This window comes from Magallana gigas, chromosome 8 (genome assembly GCF_963853765.1).
Source record: "Magallana gigas chromosome 8, xbMagGiga1.1, whole genome shotgun sequence".
Classification (NCBI taxonomy): Eukaryota; Metazoa; Mollusca; class Bivalvia; order Ostreida; family Ostreidae; genus Magallana; species Magallana gigas.
The window spans coordinates 29171718-29198281 of record NC_088860.1 but is presented as its reverse complement, the minus strand read 5'-3'; the positions used below and the strand labels follow the sequence as shown (position 1 = coordinate 29198281).

Genomic DNA, 26564 nt, shown 5'->3' with positions numbered 1-26564 from the left:
TCCTCTGATTTTCATTTGCTATTGGATAGGAGGTTCAAAATATTATGCCCGCGGTTTATTGAATCCCACCTATTTACAATTCCAATTGGTGAGGGGGTTCAAAATATTATGGCCGCCCAATACTCAAACCCCTCCTATTTCCAATCCTATTTGAGAGGTCAGGTTCAAAATATCATGGCCTGATATATTGAACTCAAATTCCCTTTGGAGAGAAGGTTCAAAACATTCATGCAGCACTATATTAAATCCCCTTCCTATTTCAAATTTCTTTTAGAGAATGGGTTCAAAATATTATGGCCACGATAAACTGAACCCCTCTGATTTTCATTGCTATCAGAGAGAGGGTTCAAATTATTATGGCCACGATAAACTTTAACTCCCCTCCTTGTTTATAAAACTGGAGATGCATTTACTCAACTATTGATTAGGACATCTCGGGAATAATTTTCCAAATGGGTTTTACATTTTACATGGATGCAAAGATTTACGATTGAAGGGCAAAGTTTTTTTCCATCTTTAATATCCCCCAAATTTTTTTGAAAAAGTAAACTTTGTAGTTGTTTATTGTCAATTATAGGGAGTTCAATAAAATAATACATCAAAAATGATTTTCAATGCAGATTCTACTTTCAATTTCATAGAAGGTTGATTTCCGGCTTATAGGGAGGAATCAAGTGAGTAAAAAATAAAAATACCTCACCTCAGACATTCATAAGGTCCCATGTCATCTTTCCCATAAATCTTATCGCTGGACTGGAATGCTAACTCCTCCATTTTCTTTGGCATCAAACCTTCAGAATCTGTGTTTACAAGATTTAAATTTAAATTTTACTACATTGCTAAGGTATGTTTTCTGACTATATATATACAAACATACAGCCATTTCAAAATTATACTGGTTTTATTGTAATCTTCAGGAGTTTTGAGTAATCACCATGAATACATATCATAGGTACATACATTTCAAATAATCATTGTGATGTCATATAACATCAAGTAAATGTTACTCTTTTCAGAGTTCATTATGTAATTGACAATTTGAAATAAACTCCATAGGTCGTGAGTTCAAGCCCCGCTGGGGCGGAGGTAGCACTCCAATATAATGAATTTCCCTGTGCTTTGTATCAAATCAAATCCAAGCAAAGCTAAATTTTTTATCTATAGCGATTTACAATATGCAGATGTTATCCTTGTGACTATTTATGGAAACAACTTTCAACGTTTAAGGTGCTTAAATTTATCAACAGTACAGGGTGTAATCATGCTTTATAAACATATTCACTTCATTAAACAGAAACACATAAAAGTGGCTATTGCCACACAAATCAAAATGTCTGTTACACAGTATATTTAACAAGGGCACCGCAAAGCGGAGCATCCCCTCGCGAAATGAAAATATTGTGCGGGGAAATGCATTATTCAGAAATGAACATGTCATTGAAGAGACCATATTTTTAACTTGTTAAAAACCATTTAAATTAAAATATTTTGTTTATTCCTATCCCCATGCACGCTCTGTGTTTATCCATGGGGGATGGGTGCATTTATGTGGTTGTACAATTGCTCCCATTACTAGGGAAAACACACCACAAACGTGTTAAACATTAGTAATATATAGTTTAATAAATTCTCTTTATCCAGTGACATACATTACACATGTAGAAAATTAGTGTAGGCAAATTTAAGTTTCATATTGAAAAGGAAACGTAGCTAAGATCTGGGCTGCGTTCAAGATCGTGGCTGCTACATAGGGCTACGTAGTTGAACGGAAAGCTAGCCTAGCCGCTATGTAGATATTCTTAGCCTAAATATTTTATGCTAACAACAAATTCAAGATGGCCACCTTAGTTACCACTTTGTAACTAACACGAATTCTAATTATATAGTGATATTTTAATATTCCTCCTTTAAGTTATAATGTATCGTAACATGTATATTTCCGTTTGGCATTAACAAATTATGTCAATAACAAGGTATTATTTTATTTCGGAATAATTATTTTCCTCGGAATTCACCTTTTTCCTGATGGAATATTGTAATTGGCCCTAATAGCCTTAGTTACATGAAAAAAAATATAAATCCATGAGATAGTGTGATTTTAGCAGTGGCAGGGGTAATGGAGAAAAATACATGATTTGCTATGCTCTAAATTTATATACCAGTATTTATCTTTTTTATTTGTTTTAATTTATTCTATTTATTTGTTTTGTAATTGTTTGTTTGTGCTTTATTTGATAAATTTTCATTTGTATAAATCAGATTTGTACGACAAATCTCCTAACATCTTCCGGTAGAAAAGGGGGGGGGGGTTAGTTTTTCACTGAAAAACTAACCCCCTTAGTTTTTCAGTGAAAAGCTAACCCCCCCCCCCCCCCCCCCCCCCCCCCCATTCGCGTAAAATCCAGCTGCCTTTCAATTTAGACATTAATATTTGATATGTAATACGTAAATCATCTCCACAAGCTGTAAATTCGCCACTATAACATCACAGATGTTGACTGGAAGCAACACTGCGCTCCTCAAATCTAAACTTACAATGAAACGAAGTGAAGTAGCCTTTGTATGCGACAATGCTTTGCTATTTACGCGATGGCTACGATCGAGACGTACATAATCCATACTGCGGTCGCGGCAGTTAAGAAATTCACCGAATTCCGAGTTACAATAAAACATCATAGCTATAAGCCGGACGTTATTTACATGACAAGTTCCAACAAGCACTGCATCCATTGCCACAGAAGATTTACCGCTCCGCGTCACTTCCGTGTTCGTGACGTCATATATTCTGTTTGCACTGAGAGTTGAAATTGATCGGCGGATCATGAATTAAGCCTGAAATATCCACGAACTTAAAATTGGATACATCTTATCAGTCCCTGGCGACATGAAAATAAATATAATTTCAGCGGGGTTTACATGCTAAGTGTTTACACATTACTTAAGTAGAAATACTAACGTAACAAGTATATTTTCTCATATTTTACAGGCACATATACTCTAACAGTACGGTATATAAATAACGTATATATCTTGAACAGGTATTTATATGTTTTGTTCAAGTTGTATTCATTAATTTGATTTTTTAATTACCATATTATTTCAGTTTCTGCATGTGATTACAGTACAAGCAGTACGTTTTTTTTTTACTATGGACGTTTTGAATGCATGTTTCTTCTTTAGTCAAACTACACAAATAAGCCGTGGTGTGTAGACATGAATAAACGTCTCTCTGTATTTAACCTGTTGGGTTCATCATTTCTTTGAAAAAAAAATCCATAATAATCAATATTATTAATTTAATATCTACTGACAATACTTGAAATACCACGTTTCTAATATAATGCATTCTTGACGCAGTACGTTGAATCACATAATGCATTAGCGTGATCGTAATATTCATTCATTTTAATTTTATATTTGTAACATGCAGATATTAAAATTACATTGAAAAAAACCCCACAATGATTTCTATGGAAGTCTGCGATGTGTACGTTGTTATGAGTTGTGATAGAATTATGGGCTCATTGTAAATCTTCATTTTAATATTCTTTTTTTTTTTATTCATATAGCTGGAGACATTTCCCATCACTTAAGTAAAATGCTGTGTCAGTGGTCTAGCAGGAACTAAAGAGTTCTCTTCAAAATACTAATTCAAAGTTTTGAAGTTTCAGGATCCGCCCATGAATATTTCTGCCAACTAAAGTGCCGATTTTAGTGTGCAAGTCTTCCAAAACTTCTTCAAACTGACGTATAGCCTACTGTTACGTCACGAAGCTAGAACTGGAGATGTTCAGAGGCATTGGAGCACCGGTTGCAGGCAGAGAGAGAGAGAGAGAGAAAGAGAGAGAGAGAATATTAAATGATTGTTATGCATGCATACATTTATTTTCAGAACTATGATAAAGCATGTTAAACGGCATATATATGTACATACATGTGAATGCATGAAACATACGTACATGACTGAAGAAGATTGAATATCAGGCACGTAGCATCGTTTTTGAAAGTGGGGGGGGGGGGGGGGCCAGACTCATCCAAAAATCTTGACAAGCAAAAAAAAAAAAAAAAAAAAGGGAACAACACTTTCCCAAAATCTTCAAAATCCTAATCCGGGGGGGGGGGGGGGGGGGGGGGGGGCGTAGTATACAACTTTAATTTCAATCCTAATTTCCTTACTTTTCATATCAATTTTTTACATCCTCCAAAAAAGTGGGGGGCCAACTCCATGTTAAGTCTATTTTTTATATGTAAATTTTAAAAAATTAGTTGCTGCGAGAAAAAGTGGGGGGGGGGGGGGCCTGGCCCCCCCTGATGCTACGTGCCTGAAGAATATTAAAGATCACCGGTTGCAGAGAGAGAGAGAGAAAGAGAGAGAGAGAGAAAGAAGGGGGAGGGAGGGAGAATGCCATAAAAAACCAATTATTTTTTAAACAAGTAATACATGTAGCTTTCCAAAAAGCTTGCCTGACAAATGAAAAATTTTTCATAGGAAAGATGTACAAATTAGGCTATCTTTTAAAAAATATATATTTTTTAATTTTCGCTGCTGTTCATAAATTCATAAATGGAACGTGTATAATCAAGAATCAATTTTAATACATTTATTTTTTTCATCTAGTGCACGTACTACAATATATGGAAATATTCGCCCCGTTTTATTTTCGCCCATTTCGCCCCCGTTGTCAGCGGGCGAATTTAAGACTAGGCGAATTCAAATGTCTCAAAATATCTCAGTCTCTTTAAGCATAACTTTGGGCGGGCGATTTCAAGACGGGGCGAAACCGTTAGCAACTGAATAAGGGCAAAAATATACGGTACAATAATTTGACTATAAGCTTGTAATGTGGATCTGGGCATTCTTTCCACATATTTCAACCGCTATTTTTTATAATCATGATTATATTGTTGTTGAATGTGTATGCCCCTTGATGACCTTTAATTGGTGAATAAACAAACATAGATTTTTAGAATTTTATTATTTCAAATTATTTTAGGATTGTTCATGTATCAAAAAATTGTAGGCTTGACAGCAGAAGAGAAAACAGACAAAATTTAAATTTTATTTGCTAAATAAAGATGCAAAACCAAAGGCCATTTTCGTCATTTCCAACCATAGGATTTTTTGTTTTCAAATAAAGCTACATGTGTACACGCGGTATTCTCACGATCCCAATTTGGACTCGTCCACTAGTGTCATGTAATATTAATTTATTATGGCGCGAAGTTCCATTAACATGTACTTTCACCCTCTGCCTTTCACCGAAAGGATTAGATCATCGATGCCTTGAATGAACTCATTAAAGAGCCCATCAATGGATCTATGGGGGGAGTGGGGTCAAAGAAAGAAGATGGGGCAATAAGAGGGCGCAAATGCCCATTTGGTTTAGTATTGAAACAGAATTTTGAATTTTTTGAGTCAATTGTATGAATTAAAATAGTGATGCACACTACTAGTTATTGTTTAATGTACATTTAGTATGACACGTACATGTAAATTAGTTTTTTTTCATAATTAATGATATTGAACAATTGATCAAAAAATCGGGACAAGCCCCGCTTCAGCGAATCAGTTAATCAGCTTAAAGTTATACCAATATAGGAGATATATGTAATTTTTATAAACAGACCTTAATTAATTTGTTTGCAAGTTTATAACTAATGATTATTCCTTCATCGGCACCACTTATAATTTACTCAATTCTCTCTCTCTCTCTCTCTCATTCAAATCACGAGCGGCAATGTCTTAACTCCGCCCAGCTACGTACTTACATTCTACCATAATATACAACATCCCTGTGAATGTTATTGTCATTTAAATTTTAGACCACGTGTTTTTAATTGACCCTTTCATTTTCGCAGTAAAAATCGTGCCTCTTGTTTATTGCCTACAGTAGGGACTTGTTATCAAATATAAAATCTCGAGGTTTATTGATTTTAAACTTTATCTCCATTAATTGGTGGATAAAATATGTTCTAGAAATAAATGTGACAATAAAAAAAAGCAATAGTTTTTTTTTTGCTGTTGCAACATTTAACATGCTTAGTAGAGACCCCCCCCCCTAAGGGTTTTTTTCCATCCGCGCCTGACCTAGTAATGGCATCAATAGTGAAACATAATATACTATTTTATGCAGAATGTTTCTTGAAAATGCCTTGATATACTTAGTTCTTATGCAAAACAGACACCCATTATTTTTTTTAAAAACATGGTATTGCACACAACAAGCATCAAACATGGCTATGATTTTTTAAGTAACCTAAGGGCTAATGTTTATATTTTTAACCACTCTACACGTGGTTCAACACGACCGATAATTCTATTCTGAATATCATCGTTTAATTTGAATAACCGCTAGATTGTGGAAAAAAACTCATATCTTGAAAGATTTTCATGTTTTAACATAAATCAAAGTAGGATATGATATGAAAAACGACCAGAACTTACGTATTTTGAGAATATTATCCGAACACATATACTTCCGCTCGAAATTTCAAAGGAACTGAACAAATATCGATGAAGTCTCGTGAACTTTCATTCGAGAACCTCTGGATTTATTTTATACTTAACAACGATAGAGAAAACATTCCGAACACATTCGCAGGGGTGCACAATAGGCAACAATTTGTAGCGGTGACACCCCCCCCCCTTCCACCAGGATTACACTTATACATGGTGAACCTCCCGTTTACTTGAATACTAATTGTTGCTAATTATATGCCATATGATAAATATTAATCTTTCTTACATAAAATATTAATATTGCTAGCTCGCATTGTCTGCACCGTTTTGGAGAATGCAACTTTTAAACCTTAAATATGCCTGATGTCTAGACGTCAGGCCAATTGCGTCATGCAGGCAAAAAGCACGAGAGCTCACTTTCAGACCCCCCCCCCCCCTCTCCCTAAAAATAATGGGAGTCAATTCTTCGAACCCATGCAGCCAATCGATCCTCTATTTTATTTTACTTCTACAAAAGTATTTTATTTTCTTCCAGATATGCAGCTTAAATTGCCTCTCCTATGTCAAATATGAGAGGGGACTTGATGTAAAAGTTAGCTTTTTTCTAATCTTTTAAGAAAACCAGGATTGTATTATTTAGAGAGCTCTATCATTGACAACCATTCAAACATTAGTATATACATAACTTTACTAATACATAAATATATGTGTATTATTAGATACTGGTATATAGCTGAATAACCAATAATTGCATGTACAATTTAGATAACAGTCTCATCGGAAAGATTAATTCTGCACACCTTTAAAGGGCTGTATATAAATAAATCACATAAACATAAAGCCATCTTGGGATTTTTGACGACTGGAGCGGATCCTTAAGTTCAGAAAGGACCGAGGATTCAATTGGGTCTTCGTCGAACACACCATCATGCTCTTCTCTTTCCACCTGATAATGATGTCAGCATTGCATGTCAATTTTGCATCACCAACTACTTTACATATCTATATATGTGTACATGTACACTGGTGATATGTACGTATCTGTGCGATAAACCGTATGCATGGGAGTTTTTATATCGAAAGGATACTGCGGACTTCTTCCTCATCGGTAGATTGTTCATTGAATTTCTCAGTTTAATTATTATGTGTTAACGTTACGCCGCCCCAATAATTTTGCCATTTTTTTTAGAATAAATTTTATAGCAGCGATCTGTGTTTACCCCACCCCCCACCTCCTTTATCGATCAAATTCACCGCCCCAATAAGAAATACATTTAGATGAACCTGCGTTATACGTACGCATTCAAACATTAATCTGTGCACGCTCAAGTTGATCGAGTTACATGATCAAAATTTAAAGAATATATATATAATTTTGTTGTGCGTGCATATAAAGACAGGTGCGCTTTCCTATCCATAGTCCCAGTATTCGTGTACACTATATAACAATGTTCCTTACATTGACGGACAGCAAGATCCTTCGTTATACTTGTACAGGCCTTCGAAGATGCGATTATGTTGCATTTTTTACCGGGTAGAAAATCTCAGGTCAGGTGGTAAATCTCAGGTGAGGCGGGGGAGGGGGGGGGGGGGGGCTTTACGCTGCTAATCTCTATACACAGGAAGGAAATTAATACACAGGAAATAAATAAATTGTCAGAACTGATTTTAATTGGAATAACCTATTGTTCTTAATGTCTGTATGACGCGATTTTATACGGAAATGAATCAGTCCAATCTAACAGCTGAACTGTACGTTCTACATCGAAGTCTGTGTCGTCCAAATTTTCTCTAAACAGACGTGCGTAAAGCACAAGTCAATAAATGCAGTAAATTAATTCTGCTTAAAAAAATATAGCTCAGCACATTGTACTCAATTTCAAAAAATTATTGTAAAAGAAAACAATGCGATCCATAAGAATCTGGAATGAAAAAGCAGCCATGTTACGATGACGATGGAGTTGTTTACCAACTCTTGCACCAAGTTCAATAGCCTGTATTACCAGTAAATAAAGCTTTAGTAGCTCATACGTTTGTTTTGAAAAGAAAATTTAATATGTTTTGAAGCTGCTCATCTTTGGGAATTTATTAGGTCGCACACATTAAAATATGGTGTAATTTCTATTACTAAATGAAAAGTCCCGATCGGAATAATTAAATTGGGTGTAATGTTTATTATATCTAAAACAATTGAGCGTTCACTCCAGATGCACCTGTTTAAAACCACAAAAGACAATGGCGAGAAAAGTTTTGTAGTTGTAATAGGATAAATAGCTTTATTTATTTTCCTTTTTTGATGTTTTTGTTTTATTTCGTTTTTTTGGTCAAGATTTCGGATGTTTGCCGGTTTGCCATTTGTCAACTCTTCATTTACTAGCAGCAAAAAACACTTACATCCCGCAAGGTACATGTACTATAAGACTTTGTATTTAAGTTACACATGCGTCTTAAATCAAGCCCGGTCTCCCCCCCCCCCCCTTTCCTCCGGAAACATCACAAATTCAAATGACCTCGCATTGTTACAAAACTGGGATAGTCAGACATATCATACATTTTTGTTTAATCTCATAAAAAATCAGCTCCTGTCCCGGGAGGAAACGCCCTAAATTCAACTCGGCATCTATCGGTTAGTTTAGCAGTCATTTATGTAGCACAATGGATATATACATGTAACTTCTGACCCACAAGTCCCGTGTTTGGAATATAGCAGGGACCTTTTTTTAACCATCAATCTTATTAAAATAATTATACGACTTGTATAAAACCGCTTTTAATAAATTTTAAACAGTTGATATCCCCCCCCCCTAAAAAAATAAATGGGTAGACCTTTATCTGTCAATCAAACACATGATATAATTCTATTTTTATGTATCACCGGGAAAAATAAGGTATTTCTATCAAACCCAAAAAAAATCCGAAGCCTAAGTCCCGACTGCTGAAAGTGGAATAAATGTTGTTTTCCTCAGTGGTACAATGTGATATTGGTATACATATCTGAAGGTCTGTAACTTTCGGTCTTAAAATTCCGATCCTCCAACCGAATTGTTTTTTAGACCGGAAGCTACAGACCTGCAGCTTATACCGGTTTAACAAATAAAGGAGTTTAGACAAAATGCCTTTAATTACAGTGCATCGAAATTGCATTTCATATTGATAATCTCTATAAAATATAAAAATTTGGGTTTACATGGAAAACTTTTCCCACAGGTGAAGAGGATTCTTACCTTATTCAATAATCCCAACACGTCACTTTCTAGTGGCGTCGGAAGCAAATTGAAAGGGGGGGGGGCTAGACCTATCATCAAAAATCTTGACAAGCAAAACGGAAAAAAAGGCAAATTCCACAAATCATGACATGTGTGTGTGTGGAGGGAGGGGGGGGGGGGTACCGATACCTTCAATCTTCAATATCACTCTTAAATTTCCTTATTTTCATTTCAAATTCTAATAGATACTCCCCCCAAAATTTGGAAGGGGGGGGGGAAGCAACTTCGTGATACTTCATTTTTTTATATGTAAATTAAAGAAAAATAAAATGATGTTTGCTGCGAGAAAAGTTGGGGGGAGGGGGGCTGGCCTGCCCCCCCCCCCCCCGACGTTTCCGACGCCTTTGCTTTCTACTGTGTTTAAGCTGCTTATCCTGGTATAGTTGCCTGCTTTGGACCCCTGCTCCAGTCATGTCACGAGATTTGAAGAGTATAAGTAAAAATATACGTTTTTAAAATATGACGGGTTTTTTCCCTAAAAGGTCAGCTCAATGTGGTAGAACATAAATAAAAAAAAATACGTTATTCAAATCTTGTTATAAATGGTGCCCACCGATGGTCTAGGTAAGAATCTCAATGAAAGCTCATGATTTGTTTTGTTGTTGTTTTTTAAATAGAAAAAAATTCACAAGAAGATTTTGCATTGCAAGTGACTTCAAAAGTACCCGGATAAAAAACTTCGATTATTGTGTAAGGTGTTTTAAGTGTCTTTGAATGGCAGAAATGTATTCTTTATTTAATTCTAGACAGGAAGGGGGTGGGGGGGGGGGGGGTAATCGCTCATTTGCTACAGTCAGACCGGTATGACACTTATCACACAATGTCATGGAAATGAAATCTGATTTTATGCGTATTTGCAGTTTACGGGATTGAAATCTATTAAAAGCATGTTAAGACTATAAACCTAAAAGTGATTGATTTCTTTTTTATGAAAGATCCAGTAAAAATTCATCTTTTTTAAGAATCTACATAGCACATAATACACGTACATATTTTAGGGTCCAAATTCAACTAGCGTTTTCCTTTTCAACGAATCTGTTTCCTGTGAATTTAATTTTTATTTAATATTCAATCTTCTTCAGTCATGTACGTATGTTTCATGCATTCACATGTATGTACATATATATGCCGTTTAACATGCTTTATCATAGTTCTGAAAATAAATGTATGCATGCATAACAATCATTTTATATTCTCTCTCTCTTTCTCTCTCTCTCTCTCTCTCTGCCTGCAACCGGTGCTCCAATGCCTCTGAACATCTCCAGTTCTAGCTTCGTGACGTAACAGTAGGCTATACGTCAGTTTGAAGAAGTTTTGGAAGACTTGCACACTAAAATCGGCACTTTAGTTGGCAGAAATATTCATGGGCGGATCCTGAAACTTCAAAACTTTGAATTAGTATTTTGAAGAGAACTCTTTAGTTTCTGCCAGACCACTGACACAGCATTTTACTTAGGTGATGGGAAATGTCTCCAGCTATATGAATAAAAAAAAAAAGAATATTAAAATGAGGATTTACAATGAGCCCATAATTCTATCACAACTCATAACAACGTACACATCGCAGACTTCCATAGAAATCATTGTGGGTTTTTTTCAATGTAATTTTAATATCTGCATGTTACAAATATAAAATTAAAATGAATGAATATTACGATCACGCTAATGCATTATGTGATTCAACGTACTGCGTCAAGAATGCATTATATTAGAAAGTAAACGTGGTATTTCAAGTATTGTCAGTAGATATTAAAATAATATTGATTATTATGGATTTTTTTTTCAAAGAAATGATGAACCCAACAGGTTAAATACAGAGAGATGTTTATTCATGTCTACACACCACTGCTTATTTGTGTAGTTTGACTAAAGAAGAAACATGCATTCAAAACGTCCATAGTAAAAAAAAAACGTACTGCTTGTACTGTAATCACATGCAGAAACTGAAATAATATGGTAATTAAAAAATCAAATTAATGAATACAACTTGAACAAAACATATAAATACCTGTTCAAGATATATACGTTATTTATATACCGTACTGTTAGAGTATATGTGCCTGTAAAATATGAGAAAATATACTTGTTACGTTAGTATTTCTACTTAAGTAATGTGTAAACACTTAGCATGTAAACCCCGCTGAAATTATATTTATTTTCATGTCGCCAGGGACTGATAAGATGTATCCAATTTTAAGTTCGTGGATATTTCAGGCTTAATTCATGATCCGCCGATCAATTTCAACTCTCAGTGCAAACAGAATATATGACGTCACGAACACGGAAGTGACGCGGAGCGGTAAATCTTCTGTGGCAATAGTCCAATCCACACTTACGTCATATAACCAATATGGCGTCGGTGTCAAAGGTCAAAGGGGAAAACCCGAGTTGTTTACAAATGGCGTCCTTAGAGTTTCGATACCGAGTGCTATAGCCAGTTTAGGATTTTTTGAGTGTCTACATATTTACATCAGCTTTTTATTTTATATATTTGTATAAATTGTTTACACCATGGATACAAGTGATCAAACTTTAACTTTTGATGCATTTTTGACCTGGAAAACGGAGGCTTTACGTGAATATCTTGGAAAACGCGGACTTGCGAAGGACAAAGCCAAGCAAGAACTTGCGGCTTTATGTTATTCAGCACATGTAATGAAAATTCCAGAAATACCATCGGCAGCGGAAAATGTTAAGGTCAGACAGTTCGATTATCAAAATTTACTGAATGTTAACGGGACCACTATACCAGATCCATTTACTCTTCACAAGAACTGGGCAGACGAACGTGATGGGATGAAAAGCTGGCCACCCGTTTATCTGAGTGACATTATTGAATATGCCGGTGTTTGTGACACCAACTTTAACATAACCAAGTTCCTCCAGCAATATAAATTAGGTAAAGGACAGTCATTTGTTGATGCGGGCCACACTGGGGAGATATTTCATCACCAGATCTCCAAGGAATCAACCGTGTGCCTGGTTCGTTCAGATTGCATCCCTTCACAGCACATTAAAGACGATCCCCATAAGATATGGATATGCGTTGAGAAAGAGACAGGGACCATCAGGTCATCATATTGTACATGCACAGCAGGGTAAGTAGGCCCAAGTAAAGTTATTATATATAATTAAAGACTCTTAACTTATTTGGTTGTTATCAGGTCCTATATGTAGATTTATGTGTATAATCAAACCTGTTTACAAATTTCTATAATGCAAATAGTATGCACATAACCCATTTTGCCTTTTTGTTGCAACAGGCAAGATTTGCCTCTGTATTGATATCATGTTTTCAGAATGCTTGCTTATTTTATTGTTTTCGAGCATTTTATTTGGATTCAAATTTAATTTTGTTTAGGTTAGGATCCCCCTGTGTCCATGTTGTTTCTGTTCTTTTCCGCATTGAGACAGCTCATCGCTTAGGAGTCTCAGCATGCACTTCTTTACCCTGCTCTTGGACTGTGCCCGCTTTCAAGTCCACCAGAGCGCCACCTTCAAAACTAAAAGAACTTGAAGTGTCAAAGCCAGTTCATTCATTGACTTGTGGTACTATTTGTTTCAAGTATTGTTTCTTCAAAATGAATATATTGTATGTAATCAGACAGACTAAAAAAAAAAAACTGCTCCACAATAAATTTAACACACATTTAAATTTTATTAAATTCATTCATGTCCTGGGAAAATAGTTTTCAATATATATTTTGCTATAACTTACATAAACATGTGTAATACATGTTGTACATATAACTGAATACAATCATATTTAACATACTAATGTAACAAATTTAAATTTGAAAAAAATAAACATTGATAAAAAAAAAAACCCATGCGAATTCAATAACTCTTAATTTGGTTGCATGATTTTTACAGCATTATATAAATCTAATTTTCCTCCTCTTTCAGGCAAAAAGCGTTCCCTTGTATCAACAATTAAGAAGGAGTTTAACCCAGTACATACCGGTAATACAACCAAGGACTGTTTAAAGGACATAACAGATGCGATAAGAAATTCGATACCAAATGCATGTGTTTTTAAAGGTACCATTATTTCTAAATGGTAATTAACTGTTCCCCTTAATGCAATATCTAACCTAATTTTTTTATAACTTCAAATTGATTTTTATGTATGCATAAAAATTTAGTCTATAATGTATTAAAATATAGGTATAGATATACCAAAAGAAGAAGTGAAAATCAGAACAGAAGAGCCCGTCAACATACAGAAGTATATGCTAGAGAAAATGGTCATGGATGGACTAGAAGGCCCAAGTATAGCTCACAATCTGAGGCAGGAAACTGTTGAGGCACTTAACAAAGCTACTATGGGTCAGCATGCAAACAGTACATGGCATAATTTAAGGAAAGGTAGAATCACATCATCAAATTTTCACTCTGTTCAGTGTAAAATTGAATATAATAGAAGTGAAACAGTAGTTAAACCATTACTTTGTAATATAATGGGATACACATCTGTCAACCCTAACCTTAAGCCTCTAAAACATGGCCGTGAGATGGAACCTATTGCTAGGTCTGAATATGTTTCTTTTATGAAAAAAAATCACAGAAATGTTATTGTATCAGAATGCGGTATTTTTATTGACCCAGTACGGCCCTATTTAGCTGCTACTCCTGACTTACTTGTTTCTTGTTCTTGTTGTGGAAATGGGGTAGCAGAATTTAAGTGTCCCATGATATCAAAATGCAATGATTGTACAGATTTTTGTACTTGTCGTTTACCAGCATGTTTGAATTTTCAAAATTGTCAACTCTCTTTGAATCACAATCATTCATATTTTGCTCAAGTACAAGGACAAATGGGAATTACTGGTCGTCCATGGTGTGACTTTTTTGTGTATACTTGCAATGGAATATTTTGTGAGCGAATTACATTTGATGACAAGTACTACAAAGAGTTGTTGTTTGATCTTGACAAATTTTTTAAGAGTTACATTGTTCCTGAAATTAAAACAAGAAAAGTGAAAGATTGTTTGAGTGTTGAGAGAGAGGAGGAGCCAATGGAGACTGATAGTGGTGAGAGTTTTGTTGATGGAAGTGTTTATTTTTGTCCAATATGTAACAACGTTGTGCAAGAAACTGTCCATTCTTACAAAGCTCAGAGTATTCAATGTGACAACTGCAAATTATGGTTCCACTTTCCATGTGTGAAAATGACAAAGGCAAACTTGAAAAATGTGCAAAAATGGATTTGTCCTAAATGTTAATCTTGTTTGTCAATCAGTATTGATTTGTTCTTGAAATATTTATCTGATGAATATTCATACAATACCTGTACATGTGAATATGTGTTTCTCATGTGAAACTTTATTACTTAATTATGTGATTATTAATCTTGTTGCATGCTGATAGGCAGCAGTTATCATAACATGTTTCTGTGTGATGTTGATTCTTTTGTTAAATTCTCCAGCGTATTTATGTTATATATATCTCTATGTGGTGTTCCCTTATTCAGCATGTTCAAAATGAGATTTTCAAGTCTAGACATGACTGTTACCAGACTATAATGAGTTAAACTATGTGTATGAAATAAATGGAAATGTATTGACAGGAAACCACAAATTGTATGCATGTTAGATTTTGTTTGGAAGTTTATAACAATTAACAATATAAATAAACATAGCCATTGGGTTGCCATTGGGTTGTCACCTAACAAAATGTTCACTGTTTTGTGTAAGAAGGTAAAGGAGGGTAAAGGTTGCAAACTCCAGCAATAGATCTAATGATATCATCCAAATGATGCATGAGAGATATTGGGACTTCATATTTAAGAATTCTGAAAAATTTCATGCGCCTAATTGCTTGTTCAATGTAAATTCTTTTGTTTGCAATTTGCTTGGTAAGAATGACATCTGACTTGGTCATTTGGTTGACACCATTTCTACCAGGTGGAATAAGCAACCTTGCTCTTTTCAATGTCAGCTCCTCCCTGATGGGGAAACCCCGGTCTGCTAAGACAGTATCATAAGGTTCAACAACATCTAAAAAGCCACTTTGATTGGTAATAACTTTGTCGCTAACTCTACCCCCCCAACATTCAGAAATGAAGTTAATCATGCCTGATGGATTAATGCTGACTAAGAATTTGCCTGTGTGGTGGTGTTTATAGTCGCTCCAAGTTTTGGCTGCCACATTCAGATCCGAAGGCCTTTCAAGAAAAATTTCGGAGCAATCAATTATATGCCTTACTTCATTAAATTTGGGATTCTGAAAAGTCGGAGGTAAGTTTGACCGTACCACCTCTTTTGGAGGATTGAAAACAAGGGCACCAAGAGTTTGAGACAATACCTTCACCCAGGTGGTGAAGATATTGGAAGCTAAAGAGGAAGAAATTCCAAAGCGATCTGCAAGATCCTCCAACAGCAAGCCTAATCTTAGTTTCATCATGGTCAAAATAAATTCTGCCTTCATTGTCAACTTCCTAGATTTGCTGACAATTCTTTTATAGCTAAGGGGGTTGCACAACCTTTTTGGCCCTTTCCAGTGCTTCATATTTCTAATTTTGTTCTGCAGGACTGTGAAAATATCATTAAAGGACTGAAGTGTTGGGATACCTGTATAAAACTTAACCTTTTTGTCGCTTTTTAAAACATTTGAAACAGTACACAAACTTTTAAAGCTTTTGTTTTTGTTTTTGTTGATTTGAATTTTCAAAGACATATTTTCTAATTTAACACTTTTCAATTCCCGCTGAAGTTCATTAATTAGGATATCTTTCTCAATCTCAGATGGTGATGAATCAGCAGGCTTAGAGTAAACATGATCCAAGCTGCAGGTATCAGCTGATGGAAGAAACTCCTGTTTGATTTTCTTCGCCGGTACATAAGGCTCTCTTTCCTTTGGTGGTGGTCTAGGTTTTAGAGTGTTGTCCGGAATATACCCAAGGTTTAAAGAGGGATAAGGATGTAATTGGGTAGGCTCTCCATCAACGAAATGGACAGAACAAATTCTTGAGTCTTGGTTTGGTAACCAATTCCCTCCAGCTACTTTTCTATTGACAATTTTTGTCCACTTGAGCCTAGCATCTGGGTCTTTTCTCTCTGTTGGAAATGGTATAAGTCTAAAAGGGGGCTCACAGATGCAACATCCCGTACCAAAGTGTGTGTTATGGATAATGCATGTTTTTTTCATCCACTGCTCAATATAGTACCAGCTGTTTATACAGCCTGGCATTGCACAGTTTCTTCGCGCAACTTTTTTGGCACTCATTGCAAACAAAAGTAAATAACAAAAGAAAACACTCAATGGCATTATCAACTCATACCCGTCACCAAGAGACTTGGAATATTTTGAAAAAGAATAGGAAAATAAGATAATTATTAATGCAGTAAGCAATAAACATAACAAAATACCTAGAAAAACGATTACACTTGTGTTCCCTACTGTTTGTTTTGTCATAATTCATTTAGGCATTTCATTTTTCCATTCTATTTTATACTTAGCAGGAATTTCCAATTGTTATCCCGGTAATATTTTGTTTTTGGTTTTTTTCCTATAGGCCTAAAATCTAAATTTAAAAGTAAGCCCAAACAACACAATATCAAATCATAAAGAACCTGGGGAATTAATTTAAAAAACACCGGAAACGGTGAATTTGTTTTAATACATGTACTGCACTTAATTATATACGTATAAGCAGCTGATGAGCAGTTGTAATCAACCTGAACTTGAAAGTTGAATATATCAAATTGATAATCAAGTACAACATATAACGTTACCGTTATTATAGAATGCATATTAATACTTTTTGGAACTATTTGTGGTTGATAAAATGTGAAAAATGTCTACAAAGTTTAATTAAAATACATACCGGTGCATGGTTACGTTAAAATCTTTCGAAATATCTTTTTCTTGAAGTTATGTATCCGCAATAGCGTAAGCGACTTTTCCCCAATGACCTTTGACATGAGCACGTAGCCGCTTATGTATCGTAAGTGTGGATTGGACTATGGATGCAGTGCTTGTTGGAACTTGTCATGTAAATAACGTCCGGCTTATAGCTATGATGTTTTATTGTAACTCGGAATTCGGTGAATTTCTTAACTGCCGCGACCGCAGTATGGATTATGTACGTCTCGATCGTAGCCATCGCGTTTTAGCCAAGCATTGTCGCATACAAAGGCTACTTCACTTCGTTTCATTGTAAGTTTAGATTTGAGGAGCGCAGTGTTGCTTCCAGTCAACATCTGCGATGTTATAGTGGCGAATTTACAGCTTGTGGAGATGATTTACGTATTACATATCAAATATTAATGTCTAAATTGAAAGGCAGCTGGATTTTACGCGAATGGGGGGGGGGTTAGCTTTTCACTGAAAAACTAAGGGGGTTAGTTTTTCAGTGAAAAACTAACCCCCCCCCCCTTTTCTACCGGAAGATGTTAGGAGATTTGTCGTACAAATCTGATTTATACAAATGAAAATTTATCAAATAAAGCACAAACAAACAATTACAAAACAAATAAATAGAATAAATTAAAACAAATAAAAAAGATAAATACTGGTATATAAATTTAGAGCATAGCAAATCATGTATTTTTCTCCATTACCCCTGCCACTGCTAAAATCACACTATCTCATGGATTTATATTTTTTTTCATGTAACTAAGGCTATTAGGGCCAATTACAATATTCCATCAGGAAAAAGGTGAATTCCGAGGAAAATAATTATTCCGAAATAAAATAATACCTTGTTCAATGTAATAAGTCTTTAGTTAAATATTTCCAACTTCAAATCAGACACCCAGCAGTTAACCTAGCCGTTCGTTCAATAAAACTAGATATCTACAACCTAGTGGCTAGGCTAGCAGCTACAATCTTGAACGCAGCCCTGGCGATTTATTGTCTGCTATATGAGAAAATTTGAGTTAACATGTCGTAATTTTAAACCCAATATTTTAAAAAGGGTATCTTCAGTGATTAACATGAAATGAATTCCCGGGTAATCATGTTGACGATATTTGTCAAAGTCTCTTCTGAATAATGAACCTGTTCTTCTCTAAGTAATTTGTTAAATATAGCCGGAAATTCGGCTCAGATGGCTGCTTGTTTCGATTAAATTAGGGTGAACTTAATCTCCTGCTTGCTTCAGTTTTTCACTTTGGACATCCTTTCAACTCCCCATTTCTCAAAAATGTTTACTTCTTACCTTTACAGGGCTTACATCCAACAAAATATCAAGTTGTTGATTTGAAATGTTTACTTTCACGAACCGGAAGTCGTACATAAAATTTCTAAGTGTTGTAATTTTAACGATATCTTAAAAAACATGTAACGGAATTCCTTGAAAATAGATATGGTTTGTCCTTTAAATATGCTTATGAAGTGTACGAAGTTTGATACACATGCATGCGAGGTTTTTTTTAAATTTCGCTAAAAAGGATGAAATAGACACACACACACACACATACATACACACACACACGCACAGCAGCGATGCTATATCCCCCTCGCAACAAATTGTGCGATGGGATAATAACAAACATTCAAACACACATTAAGCTATTAACTCTAAATGTCATTTCAACACTGTTCACTTAAGATTTATACCCAGAACAATTGATATTTAAGTGACTTATACTAGTTGTATGTATAATTGTTAATCCTTAGTAATTATCGATAATTCATACTGAATTATATCATTTTGCTCTTTATTCATTGAAAAAAAAGGATATCATTAAGTAAGAAGGAGAGATTATTTTTAATTACGGTAAGATATTCAGTATACACAAATTGTTTCAGTTATAATACATGTATATGCCATACCGGCCAGAATTCATATCAGTAATCACACAAACTGAGTGAACTATTAGCTAATTTTAGACATTCACTCATTACCACTCTTTGGATTCAACCAAGACAAGATGCTGTCTACAAAAAGAAAGATAACTCATGCATAAAATAATTCATACAGACAATCACAAATGATCTGAAGTGTGATACAGTCAAATTTGCATTAATTTTAGCAGCCACTCATGGCGCTTAATTACCTCTTGAATGCGGCCATTTTATTTCCTTAATTAACATTGTCAACATTTCTATCGGTAATTGAAATATTAACTTTCATAATTTAGTTTGTACAAGCAAAACAATAAGTGTAGTTTATTATGAAATGGTGCAATGATTTATCTAAATATGAGTTTAATTCAAATTTCATTATCCCTGACTACAATCTACATGTGACCCTACAGCAGATTTTATTAACAAAGAGAATAACAAAGCAAATCATCCTTTTTTTTTTGGTCTTCTTTGCAACAAGAAGCATTGAAAGTCATAAAAGTCACAAACTTGCAAAAGATTTTTACAGAAAAATATAATATCAATACTAAGGGTCCTCCACATATTTGGGAAAAGTTTCACAAACAAGCACAAACTTGTTATCAGTAGCATCTGTTCCATTTTAAAATAAATTAAAAAAAATTTGCAATTTTCAGAGAAAAGAATAATCATAAAAATATTTGCAGTATTTAAGAAGCAAAAGTTCCTGTTTTATCAATAGATCTCTAAGGACCCAACAGTTCAGTAACAGACTGTCATAATGAAAGAAAAAATTAGCAAGCTCACATACCCCACACTCCCCCATTGCTTCAGAAAATGCTACACATAATGAATGGCAGGGTTACATGCATTAAATATACTAAAGAGCTAGAGCCACGAAGCATAAAAAATTGCCCTATCATAAAAAATCACCATATTTTAGTAAAATATAGGGTAGAATCTCTAAGCTTTTCAGAACTTTTTTTCTTTTTTTGTTTTCTATCATACTTATTTACAGAGTTTACAATATGGCACTGTTTTGATGAAAAATGTAAAAGAGATGTCATTTTTGCTAAGTAACGTTATGAATTGATAAAACTACCAAGGACTTGAATCTAATAAAACAAGAGATGTTTGTAAACCACTTATAATGCTCCCCTCCTTGGAAACATCTGCGAAGAAAATGAGCGGAAACTACAAATAATTGAAATTTTTTTAAGTCTGAGGCACATAACTCTGTCAAAAATGCTTGATTGTATCAAAAATTAAACTTGACCTAGATATTAATATGATCAACCTGTAAAAAAAAATTTCATTTCAATATGTGCATCCTCTTCAAAGAAAATGAACGGAAACTGTAAATAATTGGAAATTTTCTACGTTCAAGGAGCACAACTCGGTCGAAAATTGCTCGATTGTACCCAAATTTGAAATTTACCTAGATATTATTATAAACCTGTATACCATATCATATTTTAAGAAAATAAATGGAAACTGTTTGTAGACCGACCGACAGACCAACCAACGACAGGACCAGTGCTGAAGGTCAATATAACGGTGGTACAATTTTTCCATAGGATTCAATGTTTGACCCCCCCCCCCCACCCCCAACATGATTGAGCAACCCCAAATTAAAAATTTTAAAACAGGATGCACAACTAGATATGCAGGCCTAACATATCATTAAGTTTTGTGTAATTCTGTTCAGCCATCTCTGAGAAATGCGATGGACAAGTTCAGAGGCAAGAGAGAGGAAAAAGAAGAAACTGTACAAAAACAATAAGACTTAAATATTCCCTGTAAATCAAAGGTACGTTTTCTCCAGGTTACGATATCTCCAGGTTACGATATCTCCAGGGTACAATTTCTCGAGGGTTAGATTTCTCTACATGTGTATCTCTTTGTAAGCCATCTAGTGTTTATTCAGTGCATGACTATTCGTTTTGCATCGGTAATCATTTGATTTGCATTTGTGTATGTTAATTTTGCAAAAGAGGCTGTTGGTTTTGTTTTCAGTAAACATCGTTGACGCAAAACCTTTCTCTAAGCTAAATTGGTTGAGGGGAGATTCTCTCCCATAGCAGCTTTGAAAGGTTTGTCAGATATTAGTATAAATTTCCAAATTATTAATTAAAGTCACAATACAGTTATATCATTCTTCTTTTAAATATATAAAAAGTAAGAAAATTTGTCAATTGATTTATAACTCAAACTTTAAGGTAAAAACAACATAGTTATGTTTTCTGGGACAGAATTACAGTTCAAGTTTTCCACATTGCTCTTTATTCTTTATTGTGACCATTTGACTTCAGAGTCCTAAATATATACATGTATGAATAGATCAGTGATAGAAAACATTTAAAGTCAGAGGTCTATATGATTGCAATGGATTGTTGTTGACTGCACTGATACAAAACATATAACAAGAGGCCCAGGGGCCACATCGCTCACCTGAGCAAAAATTGCCTTAACTCTGATCAAATTAGCATAACAGTATCAAAATATCTTGACAATTTTTTTAAAAAAATCTGTTGATTTTTTGGCTTATATATTTTTATGGAAAATATCAAGCTTACAGATCATTTGGCTCTTTTTAACCATTTTCGCTTAATGATAATTGATTTATTGCAAAAAAAAAATATATTTTTTCCTGATATATGGCTAATCTGATATGATTGTGACCGTGTAATAATGATTTCCCACCCTCTAACTCCTGTATATTCCTTTGTTTAATTAGTTGACACCCCTCTTGTGTACACAGTAACTCTTTACAGGGCATTAGTTTCACTTCAACACACACGGGTGGCTCACTTCTTCGTAAGATGAAAGCTACCAACATCGATAAAGTTGTTCCGGATGACCGCACACAGGATTGACCTTACCTGTGTACACATTTTACTGTCTGTTTATTTACCAATTCCCTGTGTTAATTTCATGCTAGGCTTGCACCATTAAGAATTATTTAAACATGTAATTTCTGAATCAAAAGTGACTGGCTTGGGAACATGTGACATCGAGGAAATACTGTTTACTTTCAATTTTACATCGGGGTAGAAAACTTAATGAATAAAATTCAAAAAAATTTGTTATCATGCATAATTAATTATTTAAGAGCATTCTATATACCAGAAAAAGAATTAAGATAAATTGTCCAGGTGAAAAGAGGGAATGTGCAGACAAATAGCCATTTCCTCATTACTTCCTGTCAAAATGGCAGCCACACTGAAACCATCGTATTTGAACAGTGATGAAGGGAAACATTTTCTTTTGAGCATTTACAAACAAAATTGCTAATGCAAGGTAAATTATTTCATTTCAAACTATCGACAAACAGATTATATCTTTTTGTTGATAAATTATGCATTGAAACAAGTTGTATTTTATTCTGTACCAAAATTAAAGAGCACAAAAACGCTAAATTGGTTAATATGATAATCGGTTAATCTGATAATTTTTCTATGACAAATTGACTATCAGATTAAGCGGAACCCTCTGTAATAATGAATAAGAATAATTCTATAACCTTTTCCGTTAATTGAAGCCATTGTTGTGCTCCCCCACCGCTAATGCTGGACACCTTGGTTATATCAGACACTCCCCTTAGGCTATAAGTGTACTATACACAACACAACAATTTGTGCACATATTTTATTATGTTCCGGGCCTTTAATTTATCACTTTGATCAGCATCATTTGAGAATTTAATTAGATCTGTTATCTCCTATTACCTGTTCACTGTTTTTCACCACACCGAGGTTTTGGTGACAAAACAATTATAAAACCCTTGTTAGAAGTAGTTAATTTTATTTACGGTAGAATATTTAATACTAGGTCTATTTAAAACATTGCTTAAGAAATAAAGATATTACCGTGATGTATTAGTTACAATAAATCTGTATCTAAAAATTATTGTGTTTTTCTTATTTCCAGTAGTGTATTTCCGAGATGAAATTGAGCCTGTATACAAAGTATAACTGCTTTGTTGATACTCAGCATTACCATTAGGTCAATTTTTCTTATGCGTATTATACATCCAAACTAGTTTTTTCACCACTTTCTGGCCCAAAGTAGGGGGTGCGTATTGCACACTACTACGTATTATATTCACCGCATTACGGTATTCTAATTTAAAATTATCTCCCCTTTAAAAAGGGTGTGGCCCTTCATTTGAACAAACTTGAATTCCCTTCTCCCAGGGATGCTTTGTGCCAAGTTTGGTTGAAATCTTCCCAGTGTTTCTGGAGAAGAAAATAAAAATGTGAAAAGTTTACAACAACGACAACGCCAACACCAATCCTAACGAAGACAGACAAAAGACAAATTTGATCAGAAAAATCTCACTTGAGCTTTCAGCATAGGTGAGCTAAAAACGTTTTCAGAAAACTGCTTTAAATTCAATCATGTTTTCAGAAAACTGCTTTAAATTCAATCAATTGATCAATCACTTCAAATATAGCCTCTACTATTCAAAAATGCAGCATAGCAAGTATTCACACATCATGCAAATGTTCAAATAAACAGCTTAAGCTTTAGGTTCTTGGTAGATGCCATTCATGATAAAATATTATACTAAAATTGGTAAACAAAGCCACATCTAGTGTGGGAATATATGTTGTTAACATTCTTTTTATAAAAAAAATTTGCTTATAAATGTCTAAAAAGCAATGAAGTTGCTAGATGCTTTAGTGCTATTTACAGAAACAGCAAGACAGTATCAAGAACTAGAACAAAATGTGTTACCATGGTAATCCTCCAGTTTTCCTCCTAACAAAAGTTTATATAGCATCAGTATATCAAATATGTTTAAAATCTTCAAGTTAGTATACTGTATTGGGGGGGGGGGGGGGGGGGCAAAAGAAAAAAGAAAAAAAAGAATTGGTAAACAATGCAAAATCATAGATCAAGATAATATGCATGTTACCTAAGAGTTAATAAGTTATTTTAGTGAATAATGTGCTATATAGCCCCAAAATATAAATAAATTATATGAATTTTACACTTATCTTACACTTATAAAAAAAGAATTTGTAAACAATGCAAAATTATAGATCAAGATAATATGCATGTTACCTAAGAGTTAATAAGTTATTTTAGTAAATAATGTGCCATATAGCCTAAAATATAAATATATGAATTTTACACTTATTTTTGCATATACTTAATCTTTGAAATATGTACCTTATGGTATACCATTTCTTACAAAAATAAGATCCTATCCAAGATATGTAACTAAATTTTCAGCAAGATTTCAATGTTAACTTCAAATTCCCTATATTTAGCACACCCCCTCCCCCTGTTTTTAAGTATTAAAATATAAGAGAGTATATATCAGTTATATTTTCTTCCTCAACTTCTTTCCAGTTATTGTATTTTATTAAAAAGTTTCTGTATGTGAAAGAAGAAAATTCTAACTCAATTAACTCAATTCCAAAATTAATAACATTTACTAATCTAATTGGTCTTCTCAATTATAACTGATTATTGTTTACCTGATGTGAACTTGTGTGCCATTTTTTAACCTTACTCACTTGATCGATGAATTAACTCGACTGAAAAATGTTGTAACATGATATGCTAAAGAGCTATTTTATTCAATAGATTGACAAGCTTATCACTCTATTGTACTAGGGCCCACCCATTATTTCCATCTTTATTCAAAAACAACCAATGGCTACAAAGATGCTTTTCTGCTGCAATATTTTCTTAAGAACAAGGATAATGCATTTATCCTCATAATAATAATGTGTTAGAACTATGGATACTCTTTCAAAGACATTGTTTCTATTTACTCATGTTTGAAAAACTATCAAATTGAATTTAAAAATTGGTGTAGATTTCATACACTTCATCATATCATAAAAAGGGGCCCCAGAGAGTATATAATTATATTAACATATCATCCTTTTAATTTTTCGATACAAGTATTAAATGTTAAGTAAGACATTTCTTATTAATGATCAAATGAGGCTAATGGTATAAGCCAAGTTTACGTTGGAAAGAAGTATTACAGGTATATCAGATCTTACATATTCACCATTCCCGAGTTTAAAATTATGTTACTGCAATCTGATTGGCTGCTTTTTGGTGTAGATTCAGCTACAAGCAGTGCGCTAAAGAGTGAATTGTAATCCTGATTTATCTTCAGCCCGTTTCACATAGTTTCTATCATTCTACAGTACGTATAAACCATTTTCCTACAGTATGCATCGTGTTATGTTAGGAATTGGATCTTGTGAACAAGTTACAGTACTGAATATAACCAAAAAAAAAAAAATTCTCTTGGCACTGGGATTCTCGATCTTGGATGCTGAGGATCAAATTACTCATTAGTAATGGCTGACCGCTCCTGAAATCGGAGCCGTTTTGTGCTATCAATTCGCTGAGACGTGGATAATTTTAACAACTGGACTACACAAAAGCTAATCAAAGAATTATCAAAACTCGGAATTCGTGTTCCCGCAAACATAGGGAAACCAGTAATGAAAAAACTCTACTTGGAGAATAGAACATCCCTTAGTACGAACACTGATATTCGGATGATCAACAATAGGTCGAATAATAACGCCTTGACTGCCGATATCGTTCCTCCGAATGCAGATTCCATCATAGCGGAAAATAACAACCTGCTTAATGACGACTCCGAAAGACTTGGCTTCCTGTAATTACGTCAGGATCGAGATCCAGCTTGTCATCAAACATGGCTGCCGCAAACAACGACATGATGTGCAGCATGCTGAACACCATGCAAAGCATGCAGCAGACAGTGTTAGGTATGCAAAATACAGTCTTAAATCTGGTGGCAGAAAAGAAGAACAAAGCCAAAGATAATTCTTTAGATACAGCTATGGCGGTGATTCTACAGCAAGTCTCTGAGCAACACTCTTCTGGTCAAGGCCCTACAGTTAGGTCTTCAGATGGGTACAATTTACCACAATCCAAGTATGGCATCCCATCAGATTGTATTCCCCATTTAGACGTCGTAACCGACAAGCTTAGGAAAAAGCTTTGGGAAGGGAAAGATGTAAATCTGGCCCAAATATGAGTCTCAGCCAGAAAAATCCAACATT

General features: G+C 34.4%; 2 protein-coding genes across 3 annotated transcripts in view; one reads left to right on the top strand and one right to left on the bottom strand.

Moving 5' to 3' along the window:
* LOC105327689 (dynactin subunit 1) overlaps nucleotides 1-26564 on the bottom strand; it is a 276187-nt gene that overhangs the window by 61724 nt on the left and 187899 nt on the right. Inside the window, exons 24-25 of one of the 2 annotated variants that reach the window (XM_034473808.2) lie at nucleotides 24238-24261; nucleotides 701-800 (exon numbers count right to left, since the gene is read on the bottom strand). In XM_034473808.2, coding sequence (XP_034329699.1) covers nucleotides 701-800; nucleotides 24238-24261 — 124 coding nt within the window. The remainder of the gene's footprint in view (nucleotides 1-700; nucleotides 801-24237; nucleotides 24262-26564) is intronic. The other variant, XM_034473809.2, reaches the window with a different exon arrangement.
* On the top strand, nucleotides 12040-14032 carry LOC117680314 (uncharacterized). The gene is made up of 4 exons (XM_011453990.4): nucleotides 12040-12824; nucleotides 13088-13275; nucleotides 13633-13786; nucleotides 13894-14032. The coding sequence occupies exons 1-4, from the start codon at nucleotides 12238-12240 to the stop codon at nucleotides 14030-14032; spliced, it is 1068 nt and encodes a 355-aa protein (XP_011452292.3). The 5' UTR covers nucleotides 12040-12237.